This window comes from Zootermopsis nevadensis, unplaced genomic scaffold (genome assembly GCF_977971745.1).
Source record: "Zootermopsis nevadensis isolate Lab colony 2312 unplaced genomic scaffold, Znev_1.0 Znev_ptg000002l, whole genome shotgun sequence".
Classification (NCBI taxonomy): domain Eukaryota; kingdom Metazoa; phylum Arthropoda; class Insecta; order Blattodea; family Termopsidae; genus Zootermopsis; species Zootermopsis nevadensis.
This window is the reverse complement of record NW_028259134.1, coordinates 12848888-12874210: the sequence shown is the minus strand read 5'-3', so window position 1 is coordinate 12874210 and position 25323 is coordinate 12848888. Positions and strand designations below refer to the sequence as shown.

Below are 25323 nucleotides of genomic sequence, written 5' to 3'. Positions count from 1 at the left end.
TGGCAAACAGATTGTCTGTGAATTAGGAAGAATTGAAGAAGCTTTTGAAGAAGGCCACGACCCACAAAGGACTGTAGAGCCAATGATGATGATGATTATGAAATGTTGACATTGGGCTGTTGGCAGAACTGTGCAATTTATCACTTGGTTATCAACAGCATTTATAGGTCCCACTGGTGGGGTAGCTAACAAAGCTTATCATATGCCCCTTACTTTAAGCTAACTGAACAACTGTCGAATAATGTTACCAATGTGCACACTTATCAGACGGGAATATTTCTTGATCATAATTAATGTTGAAACAAACGAATTGTAAAACATTAGCATTACATACTCAAATCAACAGAACTACATCTTTTGTCTGATATATATTCTAGCCCTCTAATATTTATTAATATATATATTGACGAGTATATTTATCCTTCAGTCATGTAAAATTTTGGATAATATTACATTTTACTTATACATTTTATAAATAAATATCAAATTTAATTTAAATTTTTTAATAAGAGTGGAGTTACTTCTTGCAGGAGGTTGGAGTGGCTTAACTAATTTTCAGTGGTCTTTGGTGCTTAATCCTTGTTCAAATTCTTTTAAAAATTTTGCATTTTATTTAAAATAAATACACTTTAAAATTGTTTAAAGAAATTATAGCAAGTATGAATTTCTGAGATGACATTTCTAAGTAGTTTTCAATGAAAAACCATAAGGACGAGACTCAGAAAGAGGACAATTAGAGTAAGATTTGAGGTTTTCGCGGAGTTGAGTCTGAAGATGGCCGTGTTCTTGGTTGTAGTGCAGCGTAGTCTGGTAGAACTTTAACGACGTTTCAGAGGTCCTTGCTGCCCATTAATAACCTTGTGGCCTGCCAGTCAGTAACGGAGGAGGAACGTGAACCCCAGGCCAGGAAAAGGTTGACAACCAATGGTGTAAGCCATGCTGATCAACTTTTCTGATATCCATTATAAATTTGTTCCTCTAAAAGAGTTCAACCATTGCGCCCTTAAGAAATGGAAAATTTTTGGCGGCACATCCATTTAAAACGACAAGATATTCCGACAGACAAATGTTCCTTCTGACACAGCACTCTCAGTACAGAACGTTTTCGCCAGAAAAAAGCAACGCTGGGCTTGTAATACTGGGAGGGGTCCCGGGTTCGATTCCCGGCGGTGCTCAGATTTTTTAACTTTTGTTCGGCAAGGCCGTGGTCCAGGCATCACTGAGTTTTCCTACGGGGTTTCCCCGCGCATCCCAACAATTACCCCACTTTCATCATCATCTCGCAAAAAGGGGGTCACAGCAGGAGCGTTAAATGTCGCGGTCCCGGTCGAACCCATGTACTGGTGGGTTGTGAATCCTGCTAACCACCAATTCACACCAAGCTGAATGTGTGTACTGGATATGAGAAAAAAAACTATTTCATGTTACAAGAAACAGAAATATTCTTGAAAACATCTTAGTTTGTGCTAAGAGTACTTAAAGACGATCGAGAGGAACGCGACGGAAGTATTAGCAATGATTTCCAACGTTGTTTCCACGCCTGGTAGAAATGGAATGAATGTATAAAGTCAACAGGCGAGTACTTTATATAGGTGGCATTTTAGTGACAAAATATACATACTTTATTATTTAACTGTTAGAGCATAATTAAAATTAGAAAGGTCCGTGATCTTGTATACTCATATCTTGATATTATCAGGGAGTAAACGCAGACAATTTCCAGACTTCCTACTATCGCCATTTGAAAAATGCATACAAAGCTAGATCTAATAATGGAATGAAAAGGAATATAAAAAATTACCTTCTCATTCTAAAAAATGTAACACCTGACCTTGCTTTCAAATCATTTATGAATGAATGTCATATTTACATATGAATTTGTTTTATACGGAATATTGCAACCGTACACATGACACCAGTTACTCGATGCATTCCTTAAAATACAAATCATCTTCCTTAGATGCATTCCTTAAAATACAAATCATCTTCCTTAGATGCATTCCTTAAAATACAAATCATCTTCCTTAGATGCATTCCTTAAAATACAAATCATCTTCCTTAAACATACAACCTCGCACATAAATGTGGCCATCTCTTAACGAGCTACGTCGTGGTCTTAGATCGGAACCTAGAACATCGATCTCCGCGATACATAACCTACAATTTTAATAGTACTTATGTGTTATTCTAGGACAGCAGTCATCAAAATGTCATTATTTATTACGAACACTGTGCGTGTTATGAAACGAGACAAAACATCGTGAGCTGCTCTCTCACACATTTCCCTATATTATTACAACGATACATGATACAGAATTTGTTGAAAATGGAGATAAGCTAGTGCATATTGCTGCTACGTACATTTCACTTAAACGCCCTATAAGTAGGGATGGGTATTCCACACATCTGATTATCAAAAGAAAAGATGCGTGGTGACGTCATACTTACGAATTATTAATAGCAAATATCTTTATTTTCTTTACATGAGATCATGAATTGCACAATTTAAATACATTGCGTTAGCTTTGTGGTACGTATTCCCTTTCGTGGAAATGATGTTAGAGTTACTCATTAAATGGCTGGAATACAGAATGTGCAATCCACATGAAGTCGGCGTGATTACGAACACTCGACGATATTCTTTGCTTGCGTCATCAGACTTCTGTAGCGAAACTTTACCGAACGTCTTCATATCATGGCACGATAAACCCTCGTAATTTATCTAAAATCTTACAAAGAGCTATATCATAAGACAGCGTGAATATTAAGTCAAATATGTCAACCTATGTTAAAGCCATGAACAGTTGATCCATGGTATTACCTCCTGCACTGATATTACTAAATATATTCACTGATGGATATTGGACTGTTAAGTTTCATTATTCATTATTCTTCCAAAGATTCCATTAAGAATTCTGAATCTAAAATGGCTGAAATAGAATTCTTACGTCCATTTTAAACTGATATAATTCGACACATTCACCGATCTGTTATTCCCCCTAATATTTCTACCTGAGGATGGAATTATACGAAGTTGGCCAAGCAGGAACATTTTAAATACAGAAGGAAACATTTTTATTGGAAACCTACAAACGCGGTTACACGAAGAGTTGCTTCTATATACCGCCCACAGATTGTTTTTGTACCGGTTATTTGATGACACTGTATCACAGGTTATATAACCTCTATTTGTTTCCCATCCCTAAACTAATTCTTGTTTCACATCGAGAAAGAAATTCGCTTTACTTCGCTATTGCAAGAAGTACAATCGCATAAAAGTACAAGAATTTATATTAAAGTGAACTGAAGATATAGCCATTAAATAAAATTCTTATGATCCAAATTCTAACCTCATTTCATCTAATTCACACTTTGAATTCACTGACGAAACACTTTGTAAGTGAATACAGGAAAGTGTTATTTTGTTATTTCATTTAAAGACACAGCGGAATCTCATTAGAACATTTTCCAAAAAAAAACATTCTTCTTCGACAGGCCTTTTCACAAAATGTATTTAACGACACGCAAACTTCAGAGTTCAATAAGATTCAACTGTATATATACGTTAAATGAGGCAAGTCAGAGAAATTGTCCTGTAAATATAATAAGATTATACACAGTGCGGTTATTTTGTATAAAACCAAAGAAAGACGCCGAAAAAAATATTTCTCGCCATTGCCAACAAACTGAACTGATGAAAATGACATGAATTATTTTCATACAGACATCTTGGTGTACATAATAAAATACCAATAAAATTTTTTCTTAATTTTAAAACATCCTGCACGATTATAATCCCGACTCGACCGGCGGCGACACCGCGATACAGACACAGATTTAATTCTTGTTAATGTTGCACACAGCACTCAAAATGGAAAACATAAAACATTATTTCATGGAAGGTAACAAATGGCAAATATGTAAATAATTAAATAAAATTACTAAATGGGAAGTCTTGTTAAATGTTTGTATCATTTCCATTTTGAGCCGTATGCAAATTCTGTTACAGTATTATCATTTATAAAGTCGCACATTACGACGTCACATACGTATTACCAGAAATTACTAGTAAACAGCATAGTAACTTCAGTTACGCTGATGTCCGTATACAAATGCCACCGCCACTTTCGCTATTGCTTTTTCTAAAGTAAGATACATCAGTCGCAAACCAAGCACGTTTGTCATGACATCCGTATAAACCGACACAAAGTAAAAATACATTTAAATATGAGAAATCATATTTTACTCTAACAATAAATCCCTAAGCAACTTAAAACAAATAAGGATATTTAACTTCATTTTGTGAAAACTGGAAATAGTACCGAACAATACTTACAAATCAATTAGATATAAAATACACGTAACAGCGTCATTTGAAACATACCTTAGGTTTGTGGAATTAAAAAAAGAAGTACTACTACTCAGAAATGGATCCAGTCACAGCGTTCTGCCCTGTATTATAGACTGAAGAACCATAAAGTGTTACAGAGTACGTACTACACCACTTAAAAAAAATCCACACATTCGATACTCGTGAAAAATATAAAAAAAAGACACATATAGTACGTTCTTCACTACACAATCACTCAAACACTTCATAATCATTAAGACTCCCATTGCCGCAAGAATAACCCTGGCATTACAGGTTGCCACCTGCTTTTAATTAATTTCTTTCAAATTCTCAAATACGTGCATTTCCTCTTCAAAAACTGTACAATAACAAAATAAAGACTGCAATCTCCCTCCCTTATGATGTACACAAACAAGTCAGATTTGAAAAACATGAGAACAGATATTCATCATATATCAGTGATGAACTTTCATTTCATTTTCTTTTATCACAGTCAATGAGGAAAAGATACGCTCTCGTCCTTGCAATGTTGCACGTCCTTATCATAACCTCAATTGATTCGATAGTTTTATCCAGAAGAGTATATCAAATTTAATCACAAACTGTTATGGGAATATAATCATTCATCTTTGGATCATGTAAGATTTGAGGTTTTGACAGCGGTGAGTATGAAGATTTCTGTCTTCTGGATTGTTGCGCTGTGTAGTCTGGTCGATGTTAACCAACGTTTCAGAGGTCATGACGCCCTGATGACGGAGGCAGTATGACCTCTGAAACGTTGGTAAACATCGACCAGACTATACGGCACAACAACCCAGAAGATAGTAATCTTCATCCTTGGATGAATTTGCCAATATCACCTGTACGGTGATTATCGTGGTGTTGTGTCGATGAATACATTCTAAAGACCAGCGCAGCAAATTAGCTGGCTCGTAGTACAATATACCATTCTAGTAGCAACGGAAAGGAAAAGCATTTCCATTTGTCGTCGAATGGCACAGTCAAAGCAAGACATTACTTTGGAATTACTTTTGAGCTCAAGCAACTTAAAAGCCAGTGACTTATATAAGCTGTTCATTAATTTAACTTCCTTCCCCTTTATGTCAATCTGCCATTTGCTGTCAATATACTTGTAGGTATAGCAAATTATTTAATGAAAGATGTACTATGTTAGGTCAGGTCACTGCACCGAGAATAGAGGGCACCCCGCTACAGACAAAACATGAAGCACACGTTGCTTATCACAGTGTCTTTAGGGGCATTTCCTTTTTTGAACTTCAAGATACATTATCCTGACAATCTACAGTCCTAAGTTCACAATATTTTTAATAACAAAATGGTACAAATATTATGAATTATTCTACTACTCTTGCTCCCTCCACTCATTCATCAGTCTCCATTAACCTTTGTCACTCGTGTGTCATGGCATATGTGAAATCCAGCTGGCCGCATATCACAGCGGCCCTGAAGTACAGGATTTAAATCCTCGATTACCACGCGATACAGATTAAACGATATTTGTATTCGATATCTTTTACAATAATTTCTATTCTATGTAGAAAATTGAAGTTAAGACACATAACTCAGGAATAATCACATTCCAGCGTACAGACGCTGCAGCGACCCAGTTACCCCTCAAAATTACATCCTTCATTATTTTGGCAAGAGATAGGTACAAAATATTCTGTAAAATCAGCAGCAAATCAGAAAGTCGCTGCTACAAAAGATATTTCTTTACCCTTATTAACTATCTTCATTTCACTCATCAGTAAACAAATATCTTTGAAGTTCAAATATTGACAATCATAATCATTCTATCTTAAATCTGTGTAGTTCTTCTTTAAATCTGAGGTAATTTAATATATTTGTAGCCCTATATTTATGTGTCACTTTGTTTTTCCATCTCATTTGCATACATGATGTGGTTCATGATCAAGGATCCTGTAATGAATTTTTACTCCCCCACCCATGTAAAATGTTAAATAGTCTATGTATGAAGCCAAATTATATTTGTTATAAGCCAGTCACCTACATAATATCCTATCACAAATAGTTTTAATTCATCTCATGGGTTTCTAGACATAACGCTTGATTTCAGACGGGCACGTTATGTAACACATTTATCTTCTCTTCGGTCATCTGTAAACCTTGCTACTCCGGAATATGTCAGGTTTAGAAATGGTATCACCAATTCAACCGCATTACGTGCTTCATCAAATCATATATGTATGAGATCTTACAAACTTATTCAAAATGACCTACAGGCATTCTTCTTCTTCTTCTATGGCTCTCCAGTCCGTAATCAGTCCATGGACTCCTCAATTCTCCTCTTCCATTCTGTCCTCTGTTAGGTACGTCTTTACGAGGCTTTGATTGAGGTTTCGAAACATCTTCCATTTTACAGTGCAAGGTTATTAGCCTTGCGACCAACCCCCAACCTGGAGGACCAGGGTACCTGTCTTAGTCTGACCTCTCCCCCTCGACCAATCTGGCTAGGGAGGCCATACTAGTAGCTGTGCTCCTGCCATAGAAGAAGAAGAATGCCTGTAGGTCAATTTGACCTACAGGCATTCAGTATTTCATTCTCAGCATCTGATACATTTCCAGTCTGAATTTGAAAAAGGATAATACCCAATACATTTTTGTAAAGTAAACTGTATATTTTATGCTGAAATAAAATAAACATTTAAAAAAGTGAGTTACACGTTTGCTTCATTCCAGCTATTTTATTTAGAGAAATGTAAAGGGTCAACGTGCTTGCTTATACTGAATAAGTAGGCCTTCGAAGATTTTATGGCAGAATATTGTCTTTCAAATTCAGAACAATGAAAACCAAGGTTTGCCCAAGACACAGCGCTTCAATAAAACAAATCTAAACCTCAAAAGGTTCAGAGCACTGACTCAATTTGTTTAATCTCTTGGGGCTGTGTTGCTGTGGGATTTATGGGAGATGCAGCAGTCTCTACAATTTCTGGAATGACATTTCTTTCCTCCTCATTCTCTTCTTCCACATCCTCATCAATGGGTGTCAAAGCATCAGTAATGGGTGGGACTTCAGCAGGAGTCACGCAACGTTTCATCGCCGGTGCCAAGAAGCTCGTTGCAGCGGACAATCCAAAGAATGCCGCTGCCATATAGAATGGTATGTCATAGCTCTGCGTTGCATCATATACAGCTCCTGCCAGTGGAGAGCCGATGATTGCGGCACCGCCACGGAACAGAATCAAGAGCCCAAAAGCATTGGTCAGTTTGTCAAGCCCAAGAAGGTCAACAAGAATGATGGATGTGAGTGAAATGTACCCAGCTGGAAAATACATAGATATTTGTCACTGCATCTTATATGAACACCTTATACATTTTCTAAACTGAACAAAACTGCGAGATCATGCAAAATATTGATCACTGACAATAGAATTCAAAAGCTCGAGTGATGCGGAAAGAAATGCCGATCACTCCAAGCTTATACATCTATATCACGCAGGATGTAAAATCACATATTAACTACGGTTCTTGAAATATAATAATATGAAGTACAGAAGTATATAAAATGTATTTGAGAGACATAAATTTGCTATCAGACGCTACACATGAACTTGCTGTATAAGGAAAAAGAAAAATTCCCATAAAAATGTATATTGACAACCAGAATATTTATATGAAGCAAATTTAGCAAGGGAATATTTGATTTAATGCCTGGAGAAGTACGTTACTAAAATTCTGTAAAATTAAGTGTTCTGTTTTCTATAACTAAAATGTACATTCTCAAAAGAATGTTTTGAAGATGGAAATAAAAAGGAAAATTTCCAAGAGGAAGAGGAAGATCAAGATGGTAACAACAGATTAGGAAAGATGTCATACAAAAGAAGAAACAATGTGAGAAGTCTAACATTTTGGGTTCTCACAACATTGAGCATGAAAATGACCGTGTTCTGGAATATCGCGCTGTGAAATTTGGTAGAAGTTTACCGACATTTCAGAGTTGCTTACTGCTTCAATCACTGCAGCCATCATGTGAGAATAAATTGAAGAGGAGCCATGATTGTCAGATGACCCACATAAATGGAAACATCTTTGGAAGAAGACGTAGTAGTAGAAGTAGGAAAAGAACTACAGTGAAACCTCTATCCATCGTTCCCGGAACTATCGTTTTCCCGGATGCATCGTCCGTTTTGTTCGGTCCCGGATACATCCCATATAAAATAATGTTACATTTTCCCGCTTCTATCGTTCCTCGAACTATCGTTTTATCGCATCGATCGTTCAAAAATCTTAGTCCCGGCCCACAATTTTCCCGCAATGATCGTTTCTGAGAATTTAAAATGCTGGGTTTTGAGATAAATTAATACCGAAAGACGCACAATGTTTTTGGAATACGCAGTAGCGGTAACCTGTTATGTCGCCCAACCAGCACATTCTTTTGGAATGAGGGTCAGCGGTGCAGGGGTGATAGTTGGAGCGAATGGCGGTGCTCATTGTCAGAAATTTTACGATTTTAATTAGGGTGCACTCATATTTCGTTCCAGCGATGCCAGATGGCATGTGCAGTGTGAATTTCTTCACAAATGCTTTTATTACAAGTACAAAGGAAAGGCTGGCGGCACTTTTCATTCTTCTGGTTCATCTCGTTTCCAGCGGTTCAGGGTCTTCTACAGCTACGTTTCGTTGAGTTCGGCAGTAATAGTATTTCCATTCTTCCTGTTATTGTCCGCAAAGGGGGTTGGAGTGGTGAGGAAGAAGAAGACGACGAATGCGAGCCCGAAGCTTTGCCGAGTTTTGCCGAAGCACACGCTGCATTGGCGAAAGTGAAGTCGTTCTTTTATGCGCTTAATATTAGTGAACGTGACGAGGAAAACATTTTGAACGTGGAAAGTGCTCTGTTAGGTCTAAAACGTAAAGTTTTGACAAACCAGTTGTCCATTAAAGACTTTTTTGGTAAAAAGAAGTAACTTTGAAAGAGAAACATTGTTTTTTTTTAAATTTTTAATGCTTTCCCGCATCTATCGTTTTCCCGCATTCATCGTTTTTATTTCCCACCCCCGCCGAAAACGATGCATCGAGGTTTCACTGTACATACACTAATCAGGCATGTTTCAGTTATTCTGTTTCAGAACTCCTTGTCCAGGCTACTGGCCCATTGTGAAGCTCCTACCTAACGGAGAAATTCCCCAACTAATACTTAAATCTGCAATCCATGTTCAAGCAATCCAAGACCACAAGTACGTAACTCTATATTATATTTATTATGACAAAACTGATTAGCATTTACAGTCCTTGCTAACCATACGTTGGTCTTTTAAATTGTAGGTACAAAAATGAGGGGTCCACAGTGGCGGCGCGGTCTGAGGCGTGGGCCTTGTGCTGCTTGGTCGCTGGGACCGTGGGTTCGAATCCCACTCAAGCCATGTATGTTTATCCGCGTTTTTTCTGTGTTGTGCTGTCCTGTGTACAGGTAGAGGCCTTGCAACGGGCCAATCCCTCGTCCAAGGAGTCCTACCGAATGTCTATAGATCAAGCCAACGAAAAGTTGGGACCCGCAGTACTCAGGCACTTGAAGAACGGGTCGTTCCCAGTATCCCAGGTACATACATATAATTGTATTTTAAATAGAATCTCTCTAAGGTTAATCAACAGAAAAATATGTAGAAGAATTAATGTTGTGATTAAGCTCAGAAAAGAAAAAAATGTGTTCTCTAAGCTTGAAATAAGTAAACTGACATATCAAAGGGATCTGTGCCGTCTGTATCCAGTTGCTACTAAATCCAATTATTCTTACCAAAGAAATAATCTAGCAGCTGTGGTCCTCACACATTAATGACAATATTACATTTCATCACATTTGTAAATTTACTTACAGATGGCAATGCCGAAAAAGATGGACATGACGATATATCCAGAATAGGTGCTGCAAAAGGGAGTGGATGCAACAGCCAGGGTGCTCACCACCAGGCAGATGTTATTCAGTAATAAAGCGTCCACCCACGGGAAGTCTGCCACATAGCCACAAACAACCCTGCCAATGGTGTTTGTGATACCGATGATGGACAGGAGGAATGAAGCAGAGTTGGAATCAATACCCTGAAAGAAGCCATAGTTAATTGTTAACATTACAGGTAAAATCTATATCTTTACTTTACATCTGGAGTAATTCAAACGTAATGTCTACAACATACTACAATTGCTCGTAACTAACCTGACCTATGTTACACATATTTGATCTTCTGTCTTAGGATTTAACTGAAACAAAAATTGCTATTCTGAGACTCTTATTTACTCAAAAATGTTTTGAAATAAAATTAATTTTTTTCTCATCCTTCAATTGTCTTTTTCTTGTCTGACCCTTGTTTAGTTCTGTAACTAACCTAAAATTTATATTTATTAAAACTTCTTTTAAAATTGAATCTGAAAGGCTACTTAGATTAGAAAGGAACAAAAATCTGGTTTCTGAAATATAATTAATTATAAAAACATTTTCAGATAAACATTCTTTCTTTTGGTCTTTCATGACTTCAACAATTTTTAAAGGCATGAGTCACTGTATGCACATTCTACAATTTAAATAACCCTTAAACTGATTAAAGAATAAGATATAGTACTATGACTTATTCTTTGTGCCTGTGCAATGAACATTTCAGTCACAATCTGCTTTTCCAAAAAAATTTCTGAACTGTTCCTCAGAGGTTTGCATTCAAAAGTTATAGATGGTACAAAAATAAACTTTTTATCTTTGCAAAGTTTAAAAATTGTTGAATAATATGTGATGGAACGGAATAAGAAAGCACGGGTTGTGTAGCAACTGGTTGCAGAAAGCATAAATCCCTTATAATTTTCAATATATTTACTGATTTTCTGAACATGTTCATGTACACACAGGATTGGATTAATGGTTTGTTTATATCACTGGGAATGGCAGTTGTATCACTGTAGATCCTTTATAAGACTTCATTTTATTATGAATACTGATTTGAATCAATTGCTCTGTATTACTGAAATTCATCTGATTATCGATTTCAACATCATTTTCTATTTTGGAACCATATTCTTTTACACTCTTTACAGGAAAATACATAGGGCAGTCAAATAGTTCCCGGAATTGTGGTATAGCACTATAATGGTAGAATATATGGCAACGCTTACCTAATCACCTTCAAAGTAGGACCCTTGCACGCGCACACACACTTGCTCCATCGATCCTGCCATTGTTGGAAACACCGGCGGAAGGCTTCGTTTGGAATCTTCCGGAGTTCGGCCGTCGCATTCGATTTGATGTCCTCCATGGTTGCAAAACGCATCCCCTTGAGGCCCATTTTCAGAGTAGGGAACAGCCAGAAGTCACTCGGAGCGAGATCCGGAGAGTACGGTGATGACAGGAATGCTTTTCCCGGCGAGGAATTTGCTGCACAACCAGCGATGTGTCGAATGCGACGGCCGAACTCCGGAAGATTCCAAATGAAGCCTTCCACCGGTGTTTCCAACAATGGCAGGATCAATGGAGCAAGTGTGCGTGTGCAAGGGTCCTACTTTGAAGGTGATTAGGTAAGTGTTGCCATATGTCCTACCATTACAGTGCTATACCACAATTCCGGGAACTTTTTGACTGCCCCTCGTACCATATACAATGTATTACGTAATTCTGGCAGAAGCAATGAGAAGTTTGAAAGGCGGTTACGTACGACGAGAGTTGCCGAGTCGACCAGGTACACGAAGGGCACGTACAGCCCCATCATGCCGAAGAAGTTGCTGATGCTGATGAGCATGAACACTGGGTCTTTGAGCAGGGTGACATCCATCATGGCAGCCAACGTTGCTTTGAATGATTCTGGCAGAGTCAGGCAGGGGCAGAGATCAGCTGCAAGATACAAATATTATCAGCGTTTATCATTTAAAACCTGGATTAACAGCATTTACAGGATGTAATACTTGAAGTCTTCGCAGTGATGAAACAAAATGTATGCAGGCTTCTTGGATGTTCTGCAATGTTGGTAGAGAATAAAACTATAATGAAGATGGATGTGTTCTTGGTTGTAGCATCATGTAGTCTAGTAGAAGTTTAATGATGTCTGAGATGATGAATCAGCCCCACTTAAAGGTACCTGCACCTTGTCATGGTGGTGGAGCTTGAGTACCTCAGTGACCCTAAGAGCTATGCTGGCAGTAGCATAGCTACTGGTAGGGCCTCCCTAGCCAGACTGGTCGAGGAGGAGAGGTCAGACTAAGACAGGTACCCTGGTCCTCCAGGTTGGGGGTTGGTCGAAACCTCAATCAAAGCCTCGGACAGGCGGACCTAACAGAGGACAGAATGGAAGAGGAGAATTGAGGAGGCCATGGACCGAATACGGACCAGAGAGCCATAGAAGAAGAAAGAAGAGATGATGATGAATCAGCACTCTAATGATGGAGGCAGAAAACTCCTCTAAAATGTTGGTAAACTTCTACCAGACTACACTGTGCTACAACCCAGAAGACAGCCATCTTCAGACTCACGACCATGAGAACCTCAAACCCAGAAGTTCATGGTTTGCCTAATGTTGACTAAAAAAAAGAAGAATACAAAGAAACAAAAGACACTAATGAAGGATAAAAGATAGGAAGAAAGAAAAAATAGCAAAAAAATAGAGAAAACAATAACAAGAAAGTAAAGAAACAAAATGAGAGAGACAATGAAAGGAAATTTGTAGAAAAAACGTAAAGTGCAATCAGCTGGAAGCGTAAGGACTGATCTTAATGTACACAGACAGCACTAAATAATTACCTCAAGATCTCCAACTATGCTATTTTGTCAACTGGATAAGCCTGACCCACCTGTCTAACTTTTATACTGAGAAGTGGGTAAAAGCTGACGGTTGGAAATTAATGTAACCAGACAGTTTATACAAATGCTGCGCAACCTACTGCCTTTCTCGATGTCAACGATGTCACCCCGTTCTTGAGCATACTTGGGCAATGAAATGACACTCTGACGGTAGCTGGAAAGGGACTTCTGTGATTTGAACTCTGGCAGGTTCATCACACTCCCCGAGTAGAAAATGTCCTTTCGGGCAAGAGGCCTCACCATCTCGCGTCGCTCCCGGGGGATGCTCGACTTGGATGTGGAGAAGGAGATACTTTCGTTGTCAGCCATCTGTGGGTTACACAAGTAAGATTTTTTTTGCTTTATCAGTTGGTTGCAGACATTTGTCATAACCATAAGAGATAAAATTATCATCATTAAGATGGTGAAAGAGCAGAAGTACCTGCTGTTCCTCAGCAAGAAATCACGTCCATAATGTAGAAAGGATTAAACCTGATAACAAGCCATGTTAGTTCTAGACAGAAGCATGACATTTCAGAGACCCTCTTAGCCTCTGAAACACTGGGCTTCTGTACAAAACTTGTCATGGCTTAGTTCAGTCGCCACGAAGAAAAAAAATGTATTTACTTGAAGGTGACATACTTCATTTTCCTCTAAAATATTCATATTACTCAGTTCTACAGTTACTAAAAAATGAATAAGTTTCAGACATTTAATTTTAATACTTACTTTACTTACTTATATACATATGTGTGTGTGTGCATGTGTTAACCTCCGTGATGCCATGATATTACAAAGACAATGCCAAATCAGCTCAGGGCTGTCAAGTGTTTTCTTGAGAAAATTTCAATATGGGCAATGCGACAGAGATATTAAAGAATATAAAACATTTTCAGCATGCCATTAGTGAAAAAAAGATCTGGGAAGTCAGTAGTCATTTAGCCTGTCACTTGTTTGGTCAGCCAGTTATCCAGTCAGTAAGTCAGTCGTCAAGGAAGTGAGTGTCGCAGGCTGATACAAGAATAATTGTGAATTTGTCTCACTTACATCAGTTTTGGACCACATATCATCACAGTTGTTGTTACGGCTAGCTCCGAGAAACGAGGAAGTGGATAGTCTAAGTTGCAACGACTTCCTGATATCCCCGTTTGAGTTGATGTTCGGTCTTGACACCTTGATGGCTCCCAGAGTGGGCCTATACCGCTCGCCCATGCTCGTCTTTCTAATGCGGTCAAAGAAAGGTACCGATCCATTCTTGGGCAGCCCCTGCACGTGGGTAGTGAAAGCTGGCTGTGATGCATTGCGGGGCAGAATACCTCTGTTATTAAACTCCAAACCATCTTCTTCATTCTTCTTGTCATTATCTTTATCATCCTTCTCTTTGTCTTCTTTATTCTCCTTTTCCTTAGTGCTGTCTTGTTTCTCTTCTTCCTCCTTAACATCTTCAATTCGCCTTGCCTTTGTTTTGTCGCCATTTGTTTTTAAGTCTGCAGTACTGCCACTACTAGACGCTCCGCTGGAACCACTGTGGTCCGGAACTTTAACCTCAGAGATGGTTGGCAGTGTTGGTACGGTTGGTACTGGTGTTAAGGGTGTACCAGGTACCAACTGGTCCAAATTGAAGCTGGAATGTACGCCAGGGTCGATGTTGATGGGCATCTTGAGCCGTTTCTCCATGCTGCCATCTGGTAGTTGCACCATAAAGTAAGAACCTCCTATCGAACCTCGCTCCATTTGAAAGCGTTTTTCTTCTGCCATTCGCTGGAGCAGAGGTTTACATCTGGATTCCTTTGGATATTCCAGAGGGCGCATCATGGCTCCAAACACCTGCCACAATTAAACGCCATTAATTATTATTTGATCTTTACAAGAACACTGTGCTTGATACTGTCCATTGTCTGGGGCACTTTTGGTATACACGACGTTTCAGGAGTTTGTTCTACATCCGTCTTCAGATGTCTGGTTGTCATACTGACTCATCTATAGTAAGGGGCATGGGCTCATTTGTGAAACATTCATAACATTATTAGTGTGATTAAAAACTTCGAATTCGACATTGTAAGCCTGTTCATAAATGCCCCTGTACGTGGTCCAAAATATGCATGAAAACTTCGTAAAGGTTGCACTAGGACATAGTGACTTCAGACATGAGATCTGAATCAGATGCATAGATGACGTATTGACCATTACAAAATTGCGAATCTAAACTGAACATGTTCCTGAACCACGTAAACGGGCTGAAAGCATAATCCATGTTTACCACAGAAAGAAAGAGAAGTCAAACGCTGTCCATCCTCGGTGTACTAGTAGACAGAACAACGTAACCAAGACAAGTGTGTACAGGAAACCAACTCAGAGTGGGCAATATTTGCACCGCACCTCCGTCACCCCCTCAATACCAAGGAAGGAAAAGTTAAATGCCTACATAACAGACACAACGACGCCCTGAAAACGCAAGAAACAATTTCCGTGCGACATTAGTAAGAAATGGGTACCTACCAAGATTCGTACATAAGTCTCATACAAAGCCAGAAACAGTACCCTACACATTAAGAAACCATGAAATGTACCGTAATGATACCGCACATCCAGGTGGTATCGGGAAAAGAGAACTCGCAGAATCGATGGGGATGGTGGTAGGGGTGGATGGGGTGGGGTGGGGTAGAATTCGGATTACGTACAGTATTCAGATCGAGAATTCCACTACGAAACAGACTACTGGGTGTGTAACGCACAAGTCTAGAATTCGAAAGGTCCCAGATTCGATCTCGACGGTTGTCTCTAATAATATTTACAAGTCAGTATAATGACAACCAATGACCAACATCATGAAGACAGGGGTAGAGCCAGTGCGTTGTGTCAGATATACCTCAGACAACGGGAAATGGCTAACACAGTGTTCCTATAATGAATGAACCATTGCCACAAGCCTTTAGAAATTCATTATTTTCATCTGTAACATAAACAACAGTTATTGTATTTTTATAATAAAAATTTCATGTCGATTGTGACCACCTAGTTTGTGACGCCTTGTAGTCTTGGAGATTGTTCCCAATACTATGGACGGCTGTATTCCCGCCATCTTCAGGGTAAATTTGGTAACCACCTACAAGACTACGTCATAATCCAGGAGATCACAATCACCAATTTAACCGCCGCGAGAACCTCAGATATCAAACTGAGTCAAGTTTCTGAATTTAATCGTACCGAAAACACCTCACAGGAAACTACAAAAGTTGTAGCATTAAGCGCACAAGGCAGTTACAACAAATTAAAATATTACTAACCGCCAACCGATATGAACCAAAATTAAATTCATCTAGCAACTTCGAATGTGTCAAGTTTTGGAGATTAAACTTGCTAACAGACACGACTTCCAATTGTGCATTAATTAGCTGCACTTTGTGCAAGCAGACGTGAAATACCGTTTCTGAGGGCATTAATGATAAGCATGAATCGACATGAACTTACGGCACAGTTGAGGATGAGCCCTGCGAGGATGAGGTTGGCTCCCCGCCAGTCGAAGTTCTCCAGCAGCATGGTGGCGAGAGGGGCAAACGCGAACGTCCCGAACCCGGAGCCACAGACGGCGATCCCCGTTGCTAGAGACCGCTTGGTCTCGAAGTAGTAGCCCACACATACCACAGCCGGCAGATAGATCAGACCAAAGCCAATGCCTGAAAATGCGAGTGTTTCCTGATCAAGTGCATCTTCTGTTCCGTAGAACAAGCTACATTGCATTCAATCACAAGTGACTCTCCAAATAGCCGCGTACAACAAAAACAAAGTACAACAACCACTATTTTGATGTTAAACTGGATCCAGAATTCTTTGATGCTAACTTATCTGCATCATATTCTCTTATAAGACTTCAGAAGGTTCGGCGACTTCAAAATTTGGCCTCGTAAAGGATACTAATGCTTATCATAACGCAGATATAAAACCGCGGATAACGAAAGCTAAGAGTCACATGTACAGTATTGAACTTCATAAGAACGGAAGAAAGAAACATCAAGAAAAGAAAGTGAAGGAAAGAGAAAGATAATATATGAAAGAAACAGAAAAAAGAGATACAACCAAAAAGAGAAATGGTAAGAAAGGAAGAAGGAAACACAAGGCGAATGAGTAAAAGAAGAAAAACAAGGATTAAAACCGGAACAGAGAGAAAGAGAGACAAAGAAATACGCTGAGGTACGGATGAGAGAGAAGCACACAAAGACACAGGAAGAGATATAGTGAAAAAAGAAAAGAGAGGGAGAGAGAACTGTAGAATTAAGAACAAACCAAGATAACGCTAACACCGCCTTATTCAATATTCAAGCAGAATAAGTTCGACTTTGTTATTCACGAACAGCGCTCAAGGGTGACACTCGGTCACAAGAGATTCCCTAGAATTCACTAACACGATGCTGCTTTCAAGGCGAACTTGTACTGTCCTTCATTGTACCACTGGCGATTATGATTACATCGGTAATAGTAGCAGTCGGCTTTATACAGCTATTAGCCGCCAAACGCCACTTCTGCCGTTCTTGTACACAACCTAGTCATGTGCAGAAGGCCTTCATTCTACAGATCCTTGGTCGGCCTCGATTATCACCTGTACGATGCGGTTATTATTATTATTATTATTATTATTATTATTATTTATTTTATTTTGAATTATTAAATTGAATTATAGTACTTACTTACTTATTTACTTGTGAAATATTATTCAATAAATGAATCGAATTATTATTATTAATATGGTACATTTATGTATTTAGTTTCATTTGTTTGTTTGTTTTACTTTTATTATTATTGAAATAAATTAATTACTTATTATATTTTATTCTGTACTCTGATTTAGTGCTTGGCTGTTATTGGCCTTTTTGGCTGTTGTCAAGCACTCAAATAAATGAATTGAGTTGAATTATTATTATTATTAATGTATTATATCACTCGTGTTAGTAGCAACAGATCAAAGTCTAATTGTTGAAGCTGGGCACATGACAGCAACTATCGCTGAGTTCTTCACACTTCGAATATATTTATGGACAAAATAAATGAAATTTTTAAAATTTTAGTTACATGAATAGGCTGAATTCTGACGAAGACCTTTATTTCATATAGGCCTAATATCAACTTATACACCGCGTTTAAACGCAAGCAAGCGCCTTGATGATGGCGGCAGCAATGACCTCTGAAACGTCGGTAAACTCCTACCAGACAACACGGCGCTACAACCCAGAAGACAGCCATCCTCAGACTCACCGCTGTTAAAACCTCAAATCCTACTAGAGTTCTTTAACCTTTTCCGAGCCATGCGCGAGACATCTAGCTTGAATAACTACGCTTTCCGGTCTTAATTTCCTGTTTTGTGTTCAAGAAAATCAGCGAAAGGAACATTTCCAGCCGTTCTAGACAGGTAAAGTCACTACCTGCATTTTATTAACAGAAAATGTATTCTGCTTTGGGAAGACGTAGGCTACTGTTAAGTATAAGTAGGGTCTACTTTCCAAATGCATTCAGAGATAATCTGCATACCTCATTAACTTCGATGCTCACCTGTGCAGATAAAATCAATTATTGTAAAGCTACTGCTTCAAACTAACTCACTACAGATCTTGTTAAATTTTCTACACACACAAAAGATTTTAATAACATTCTCAGTCTTTATGTTAATTTTGGGATGTCTTCAGGGTTTTGACGCCGTGTAATCTTACAGATATTTACTGAAGTTTCAGAAGAGTTAGAGCCTGAAACTTCCACCGAAGCGTTGGTAACAACCATAAGACCCTAAACCATCAAAGCCCAATTACCATAATTCACGGTGTCAACCCTTTTAAAACCTCAAATCAAACATTTTACAGGGCTTATTATGTACCGATATCTTGTGGAACAAACTATTACAAGAAAATAAGGTTAGGTTGTTAGGTATTAAGCACTTCGTACAAAGAACTCATAAAATCAGCATGGAAACAGCTAATAAAGAAACGAAAGCAGGCAGCATATAGCAGGGTTTAGCCAGCAGATATTTCAGAGTTATTCTGGTATGGTACAAAGTAGAACTGTAAATTCCAATATAACACCCATAGGACTCAAATCCCTCATAAGCACGCACGTAACTGGGAATTACAGTGCTATAAAGAGATTTTCAAAAGTTGCTTGTCGGATACGTCAAGGAATGGGAATTAATTCCGTGCAGCGTCATCATTAAGGGCAGGCAGAGAGATAATCGATAGTCCATCGAGCGGTAAAATGTTGTTCATTCAACCAGCAATTTTCCTTAAGTGACGGGATAGAAAACGGAACGGGAACAATTGGACTGCAAAGTTCCTTATTCTCTGACAACACAAATCGATTCTGGACTTGGCATCCTCTATTGAAAAAGTATTCTACACTCACAGTTCTTCGTCTTGGTTCACTTAACGACATTTTGTAATTTGCATCGGTGTAAGCAATTAATGAATTTGGAAGTATGTATATTGAAGTGGCCGTGGCCTGTAAGCCAACATCTACTTTGAGGAAAATTATGAATATTCTTAGAATAATAGGCCTTTAGGACGAGAATCAATGCTAAGACCTTCCCGAATGTGAAGCAGGAGGAATTCTAAATACTTCACGCGGCATTCCGTTATATCTGCAAGTGTGTTCTTGAAACGATCACACAAAAGCTAGACCTTCACCTACATAAAGGAACATAAAAATGTGGACAAACATCACGGTCAATAGAAGGGATCGCAATGTTTCAGTGAACACAAACGCCTTAAATCTCGCGGGCATATAAATGCTACTTGCAACAGCATCGTACAACTTAAGAAGTTGTCATAATTACAGTTGACATTTTAAGTAGAGTACAGTCAATACAAAGACAAAACTGGCCGAGAAGTCAAGACATGAGGACCCACAATGCATTGCTATAAAGGTACCCGCATATGGAACTCAATTTAATTTAAATTAAAGTTCCAACACGATACTAAATGCAGACAGGCTATTCTGACCGATACATGCTATGGTTTTCTAAAATCCGTCCAAGTAAATGCCGAAAGAGTTGTAGTTTGTTTCGGCGTTCATTCTGTCAGTTACATTTCAAATCCGTTTTTCTCTCTAATTCATTTCTTAAACGACAGTGCAGCACGTATTTTGAAATTCATGAATAATTTATGTTTCTTAGTCGTATGACACAACGCAGCCCAAGTAACTAAACTTCGCTTCCAGTCACATATTAGTGTTATTCGTAATTATATTTGATATTTTGTCTTTAAAGACCATTTTTCTCGGCTCTTCGGATGGGTTTCTTAGTTAGGTGTATTTATTATTACAGATCAAATTTCATTTTGTGCTAATGACATTTGATAGTCTTTGGCATAAAGTCATGTTGCGTCAAAAGTGAGGGACACCCATGCAAAGCAGAGAAGAATGTTTCTTTAGAGCGCGTGTAGATGTTTGATGAGGTTGTCTGGAGGAAGTTTCAGGGCCAACATACCAGTTCACACTAGTTTGTAAAAAACAGTCTGAGTCCAGGTTGTTCAACCTCAGTTGCTCCAATCCGTGCTTCAGAGGACAAGAGAATGTGACAACTTTTACGTAACTTCATACAGGAAAAAAAAAACCCTATAGTATGTATTATGTAACACCTTTCAGAATTTAAGTCACTGATATAGCGGTATGCTTTCCTATTGGTACACCAGAACAACGAATTCCAATCCAATTCGGCACACAGTCCGAGTGTTCAGTGTAGGTAAAGTACTTGTTATTGGCTGATTTCACAGACAACGAATTCCACTGAAAAACGTGTCAAACAGAAGTTTCTGGAAATTTTAAGTCCTGGCATATGATGACGGAATAAAGGATTATTTCCCAACACATAAGTAAATTAATAAGGAATGAAAAATTAATGTGCCGTAACACACAATGGGAATTACAGTTTGGAATTAAGTGTCTATCAGAACTGGTCAGAGAGCTTGTACCGTGAAAAAGAAACAAGTATAGAGTGTATCTATATCACACACGTCACGTCACATATTCACCCTTTAAAGCCGAAGTTAGCCGAAGTAATATTCAATAATTCAGTCCGAACCGCAAAGAAAACAAAACTCACTAAAGCAAGTAAACAAAAAATCAGATTTATTTATTAGAAGCACCGGTCTTTAAACGTTTACATAATTTCATATTCGTATTTTATGCCAACATATTACAGCTGAAAATTTTAATATAAAAGAATTAAACCTCACTCTTATCAGTCCATGTATTTTACCGAAAATTAAAGTGACGTCAACTCAATTAATTTTGTAACAAGAATATTTTGATGCATCGAAATGTATTTATTCTCCCAGGCAAAGAAGTAGTCAAGATAGTTCAGTTTGGACGGGCTAACATTAGGTTTGGTCACTTTTGTTGTAGCATGAGCTAGGGTACCACTGAGAAATGCCAGTAGTATGGTGTAAATAAATAAGAAAAAGACATTAAGACGGAGAAAGAAAAAGAAGAACAAAAATGAGATCATGAAAATGAAAGAAACCTTAAAAATAAAAAGAGACCTACTATAACTGAATAGACTAAAACGTATTTATCTCTTGTGCCCTGTGCGTTTCGTTTAATCGCTACCTGATAAAGTTCAGTTGCTGTGTAAGTGACATCACTTGGATATTCCAGATTTGTGTAATACTCAGTTAAGTAATCGCCTTGAAGTGGGCAGAGCAGGTACCGTGTTACGCTGACTAGGCCCTGACCTCAATTATGAACAAACTGCTATGCTCTTCAGTAACTTTGTTTTCCATACATCATCATCATCACTATCAAGGCTAAGAACACACATGTGATACACCTCTCTTCAACTAATGCAAGCACAGACTTTATTACGCCTTTTATGCACAAAGAGTTACCAAGCAAATGCACATTATCATGAGTTTTGCCTGAGAAGACCGAGGAAAACAAATGATAGAGAAGAAACCAGACCGACATTGAAACAGTGTTAGTCCCGAATACAAAACCAGACCGCTACCAACGTGCTCGATTTCACAGATCAGGTGACGTAATTCTGCAGGTAGAAAAGTGGTATGTATGCAAGGGGACTTCACGCCTCAACATGGCCGCATTCAGAGAATTTTCTCTAACAGCTCTGTATTTCATTGGATGTACTATATTAGGAAGGAGTCCAGTCCTCACGTCTGACACTTGAAAAACATCTGTAAATGTGAAGGACTGGTGGAAGTTAAGAGACATGATACAGACTATACTGTCTAATAAATCTGACACTAATTACACAGGCAAATAATTGCATCGGTGTTTCAATACGTCCTCGGGGCTTATTCGTCACAACAGAAACGGCTCTTGGTAATTTACGGTTCCTATGGTTACGTAAAGAACACGTGTTATGTCACACCTCTTGTTAGTCATTATAAATTAGTGCACACTGACATTTACAAACGATACTTTTATTTTATACTATTTAGGCACCTCCTTATTCCCGCTTAAACACAAAGTACTTGTTCGGATATAACAAGTCTTGAAAAAATGCAATGTCCTACGTAAGCGATAAAAATTATATAAATTAGAAGATGATCTTGGTCTCTCCATCGTCATTTTCGTCGACCTAAGTCTCGTCGTTCTCTCACTCGCGTAACAGAACAGAAGGCGGTCTCTTCGGATTTTTCCAAAACGATTTATCCAGTCTTGTTGGAGTCAAAATGTAACCTAAGGAAACACGATGCGAGGGTGCGGGACGTATTCGTCTTGATAAGGACAAAGTTAAATGCTACGCCAACGAAACCATCAGATTCCAATAAAAGCAGGCGATTTCCTCAATGGTCGCGCGGCTATCAGCTTTTCAAGGACTAAGCCTCGTGGAATTACTAAGATTTAAAGATGATTCGGAGTGATTAATTCTGAAGGATACGAAACTAAGCAATCGTGGTATATTTCTGAGCGTCCACTGTCTTGGTATTCGCCTGGAGACACAAAGAGAAATCATACAAAATTTCGGCCAGAAGAACCAACCACTCAACAGAAACATTTCTTTGGCACATATGAATGGAAGATTTATTGAATATCAAAACGTATTGTGTCCTAGCGAAGTAGGTTGGAAGACAGTTTGACAGGAAATTATAAGACCCTCGACCTGTAAAATAGTTACATGGGAAAGAGGACAAGTTATTTATAAATGTTTGTACACAGACTGAAACTGCTTCGAACAAAGATTCTAGCCACGACTTTACTGAAACTATTTGTGACGTAATAAAGTCTATATTTCTGGCAAAGGTTCAAAACCCAGCTCTATCAAGAGATTCATATCACGAAAGAAAACGCCCATGAATTTGTTCGTGACAATTCTACGGGCGCTGATGGCGGATATACTCTTTTACCACTGCGAACAAAACTCGTCAAATACAAAATTACTCTTATTTATTTAATTTGAAGCTCGGCTGTAGTATCAACCGTGACATGTCAGCTGATATGACTTCGCCGCCTGCACCAGAAGGGTGGCGTTTAAAACGCTGGAAAGGCGATGACATTCTTGTATGCACTGAAATGTTCGCGACGGCTGCTTGCTCTACTTCCTACGGGGGCACAGAGGAACGACGGCGGGGCGGGGGTTGGACCAAGGTGCTGACATCTCACTATATTCTAGAGTTGAGGTCAAGGGATGAGTCGAGTGGCCTGCATATCGACAATAATCGTGAACTAGTCGCCTGCTGGATACAAGATGGCACCGTCTTTTTTTAAGTTCCCAGAGCCTTACTGTTCCTTACAATTTTATGTTTTGTTCAATTATTTAACGACTCATTTTCAACACGTTGTATAGTCGGACTGCACGTCAACGGAAGCGGTCGTAGTATATTTTACGGTTCTATAGACCAACTGAACAATAACACAAAACTCTGTTACGATAGACAAGTCTCTGAGCCGAGATTCGAACCTGAGACTTCTCTAACAGGAAGACACGGTAACTACAACATCGCCATATTATGATATCTGATAGACAGTACTTGCATATAAAGAGTGACATTTCTTAAGATTGTTTTCATAATACTATTACGCACACAAGCCCCCTTTAAATCCCTTAGGATATTTTCTGCTTAATAATTCGAGAAGCCAGAGGAATTTTATTATGTGTTTGAACTCCCCCTCTCCACTTTCCACCACCCAAAGATTCGGATAATACTATCGAGGTACATCATTATGCCATGACCAGAAACAATGTTCATGCATAGGAAGCGAAATACTTATGGAGACAACTAAGAATGTAAATGAATGTGTCATAAACCACTAATGCTTAATGGATTCTCAGATGGGTAGAACCTAGTTTGAAAGTCATAGCCTATTGAGGTCACACGTATTGTCATGTAGCCAGCATACACAATGCAATTAAATATTAATATTATTTGACATAATTAAACTGCCCCTGTACGTACAGGTTGTCCTTTAATACTGCAGTATTTTTCTCCTGACGTCATCCCCTGTCGGAAATTTAATATAAACACAGGCCAGGTCCTCAACAATTACAGACATACACGGATACTTGAAATGCAAGGCGAGTTTGACCTCATTCTTACACGGAACAGAACACGATAACAGCTGTACAACAACCGGGACAAAAATCTGTCACGCAGGCCCTGTTTCAAGTGCACAATGTCCAACACAACAGTAATTCGTAGTTAACTTCTGCACACTGACTCACCGCCCATGACGCCGTAGGTGAGCATAAGAATGTTGACGTTCGGAGAGAAGGTGCTGAGGATGAAGGCAGCGCATCCGATGATGCTTCCTGCTATGCAGACGGATCGACACCCGAACTTGTTTGTCAGGGCACTCACGACGGGACCTGCAAAAGGAGAGTAAACATTGCTCACTAACAGGGCTGCTTTTTGCTTATTATGCCATTTCTGACACGAGATCTGAAGGTTCTCACGGCGGGGAACATATTGATGACCGTCTTCTACGTTATGGCACTGTTTGAACTTGTACACTCTTTTCTGTGTTGCGACCTGTGTAAGCACAGGCAGACCCCTTCGTAGAATAGATATACTTTGGGTAGCTATTAACATTAAGGAAAAATACACTTCCTTACCCTTGCCCACCGCAGATATTCCCACCTATACGCCCACATTGCGTCACAACCCAAAGGACCATCATCGACGTAACATGTTTACCATAAGCACTTGCTGGACTGCATTTTATAACATATGAAACGTGATGAGACAAT

At 38.8% G+C, this 25323-nt stretch overlaps 1 protein-coding gene and 1 long non-coding RNA gene across 8 annotated transcripts in view; one reads left to right on the top strand and one right to left on the bottom strand.

Annotated features, from left to right (window-relative positions):
* Positions 1–10661, top strand: part of LOC110832215 (uncharacterized) — a 39235-nt gene extending 28574 nt beyond the window's left edge. The window contains exons 2-3 of the long non-coding RNA XR_002543861.2: positions 9446–9567; positions 10206–10661. This is a non-coding gene — a long non-coding RNA (uncharacterized LOC110832215). The remainder of the gene's footprint in view (positions 1–9445; positions 9568–10205) is intronic.
* LOC110832213 (uncharacterized) overlaps positions 1833–25323 on the bottom strand; it is a 119054-nt gene continuing 95563 nt past the window's right edge. For all 7 annotated transcript variants that reach the window (XM_022069026.2, XM_087349744.1, XM_087349715.1 and 4 more), the window contains exons 3-9: positions 24799–24942; positions 16611–16816; positions 14187–14966; positions 13241–13469; positions 12022–12197; positions 10204–10426; positions 1833–7655 (exon numbers count right to left, since the gene is read on the bottom strand). In XM_022069026.2, coding sequence (XP_021924718.2) covers positions 7240–7655; positions 10204–10426; positions 12022–12197; positions 13241–13469; positions 14187–14966; positions 16611–16816; positions 24799–24942 — 2174 coding nt within the window. In that variant the 3' untranslated portion in view covers positions 1833–7239. The remainder of the gene's footprint in view (positions 7656–10203; positions 10427–12021; positions 12198–13240; positions 13470–14186; positions 14967–16610; positions 16817–24798; positions 24943–25323) is intronic.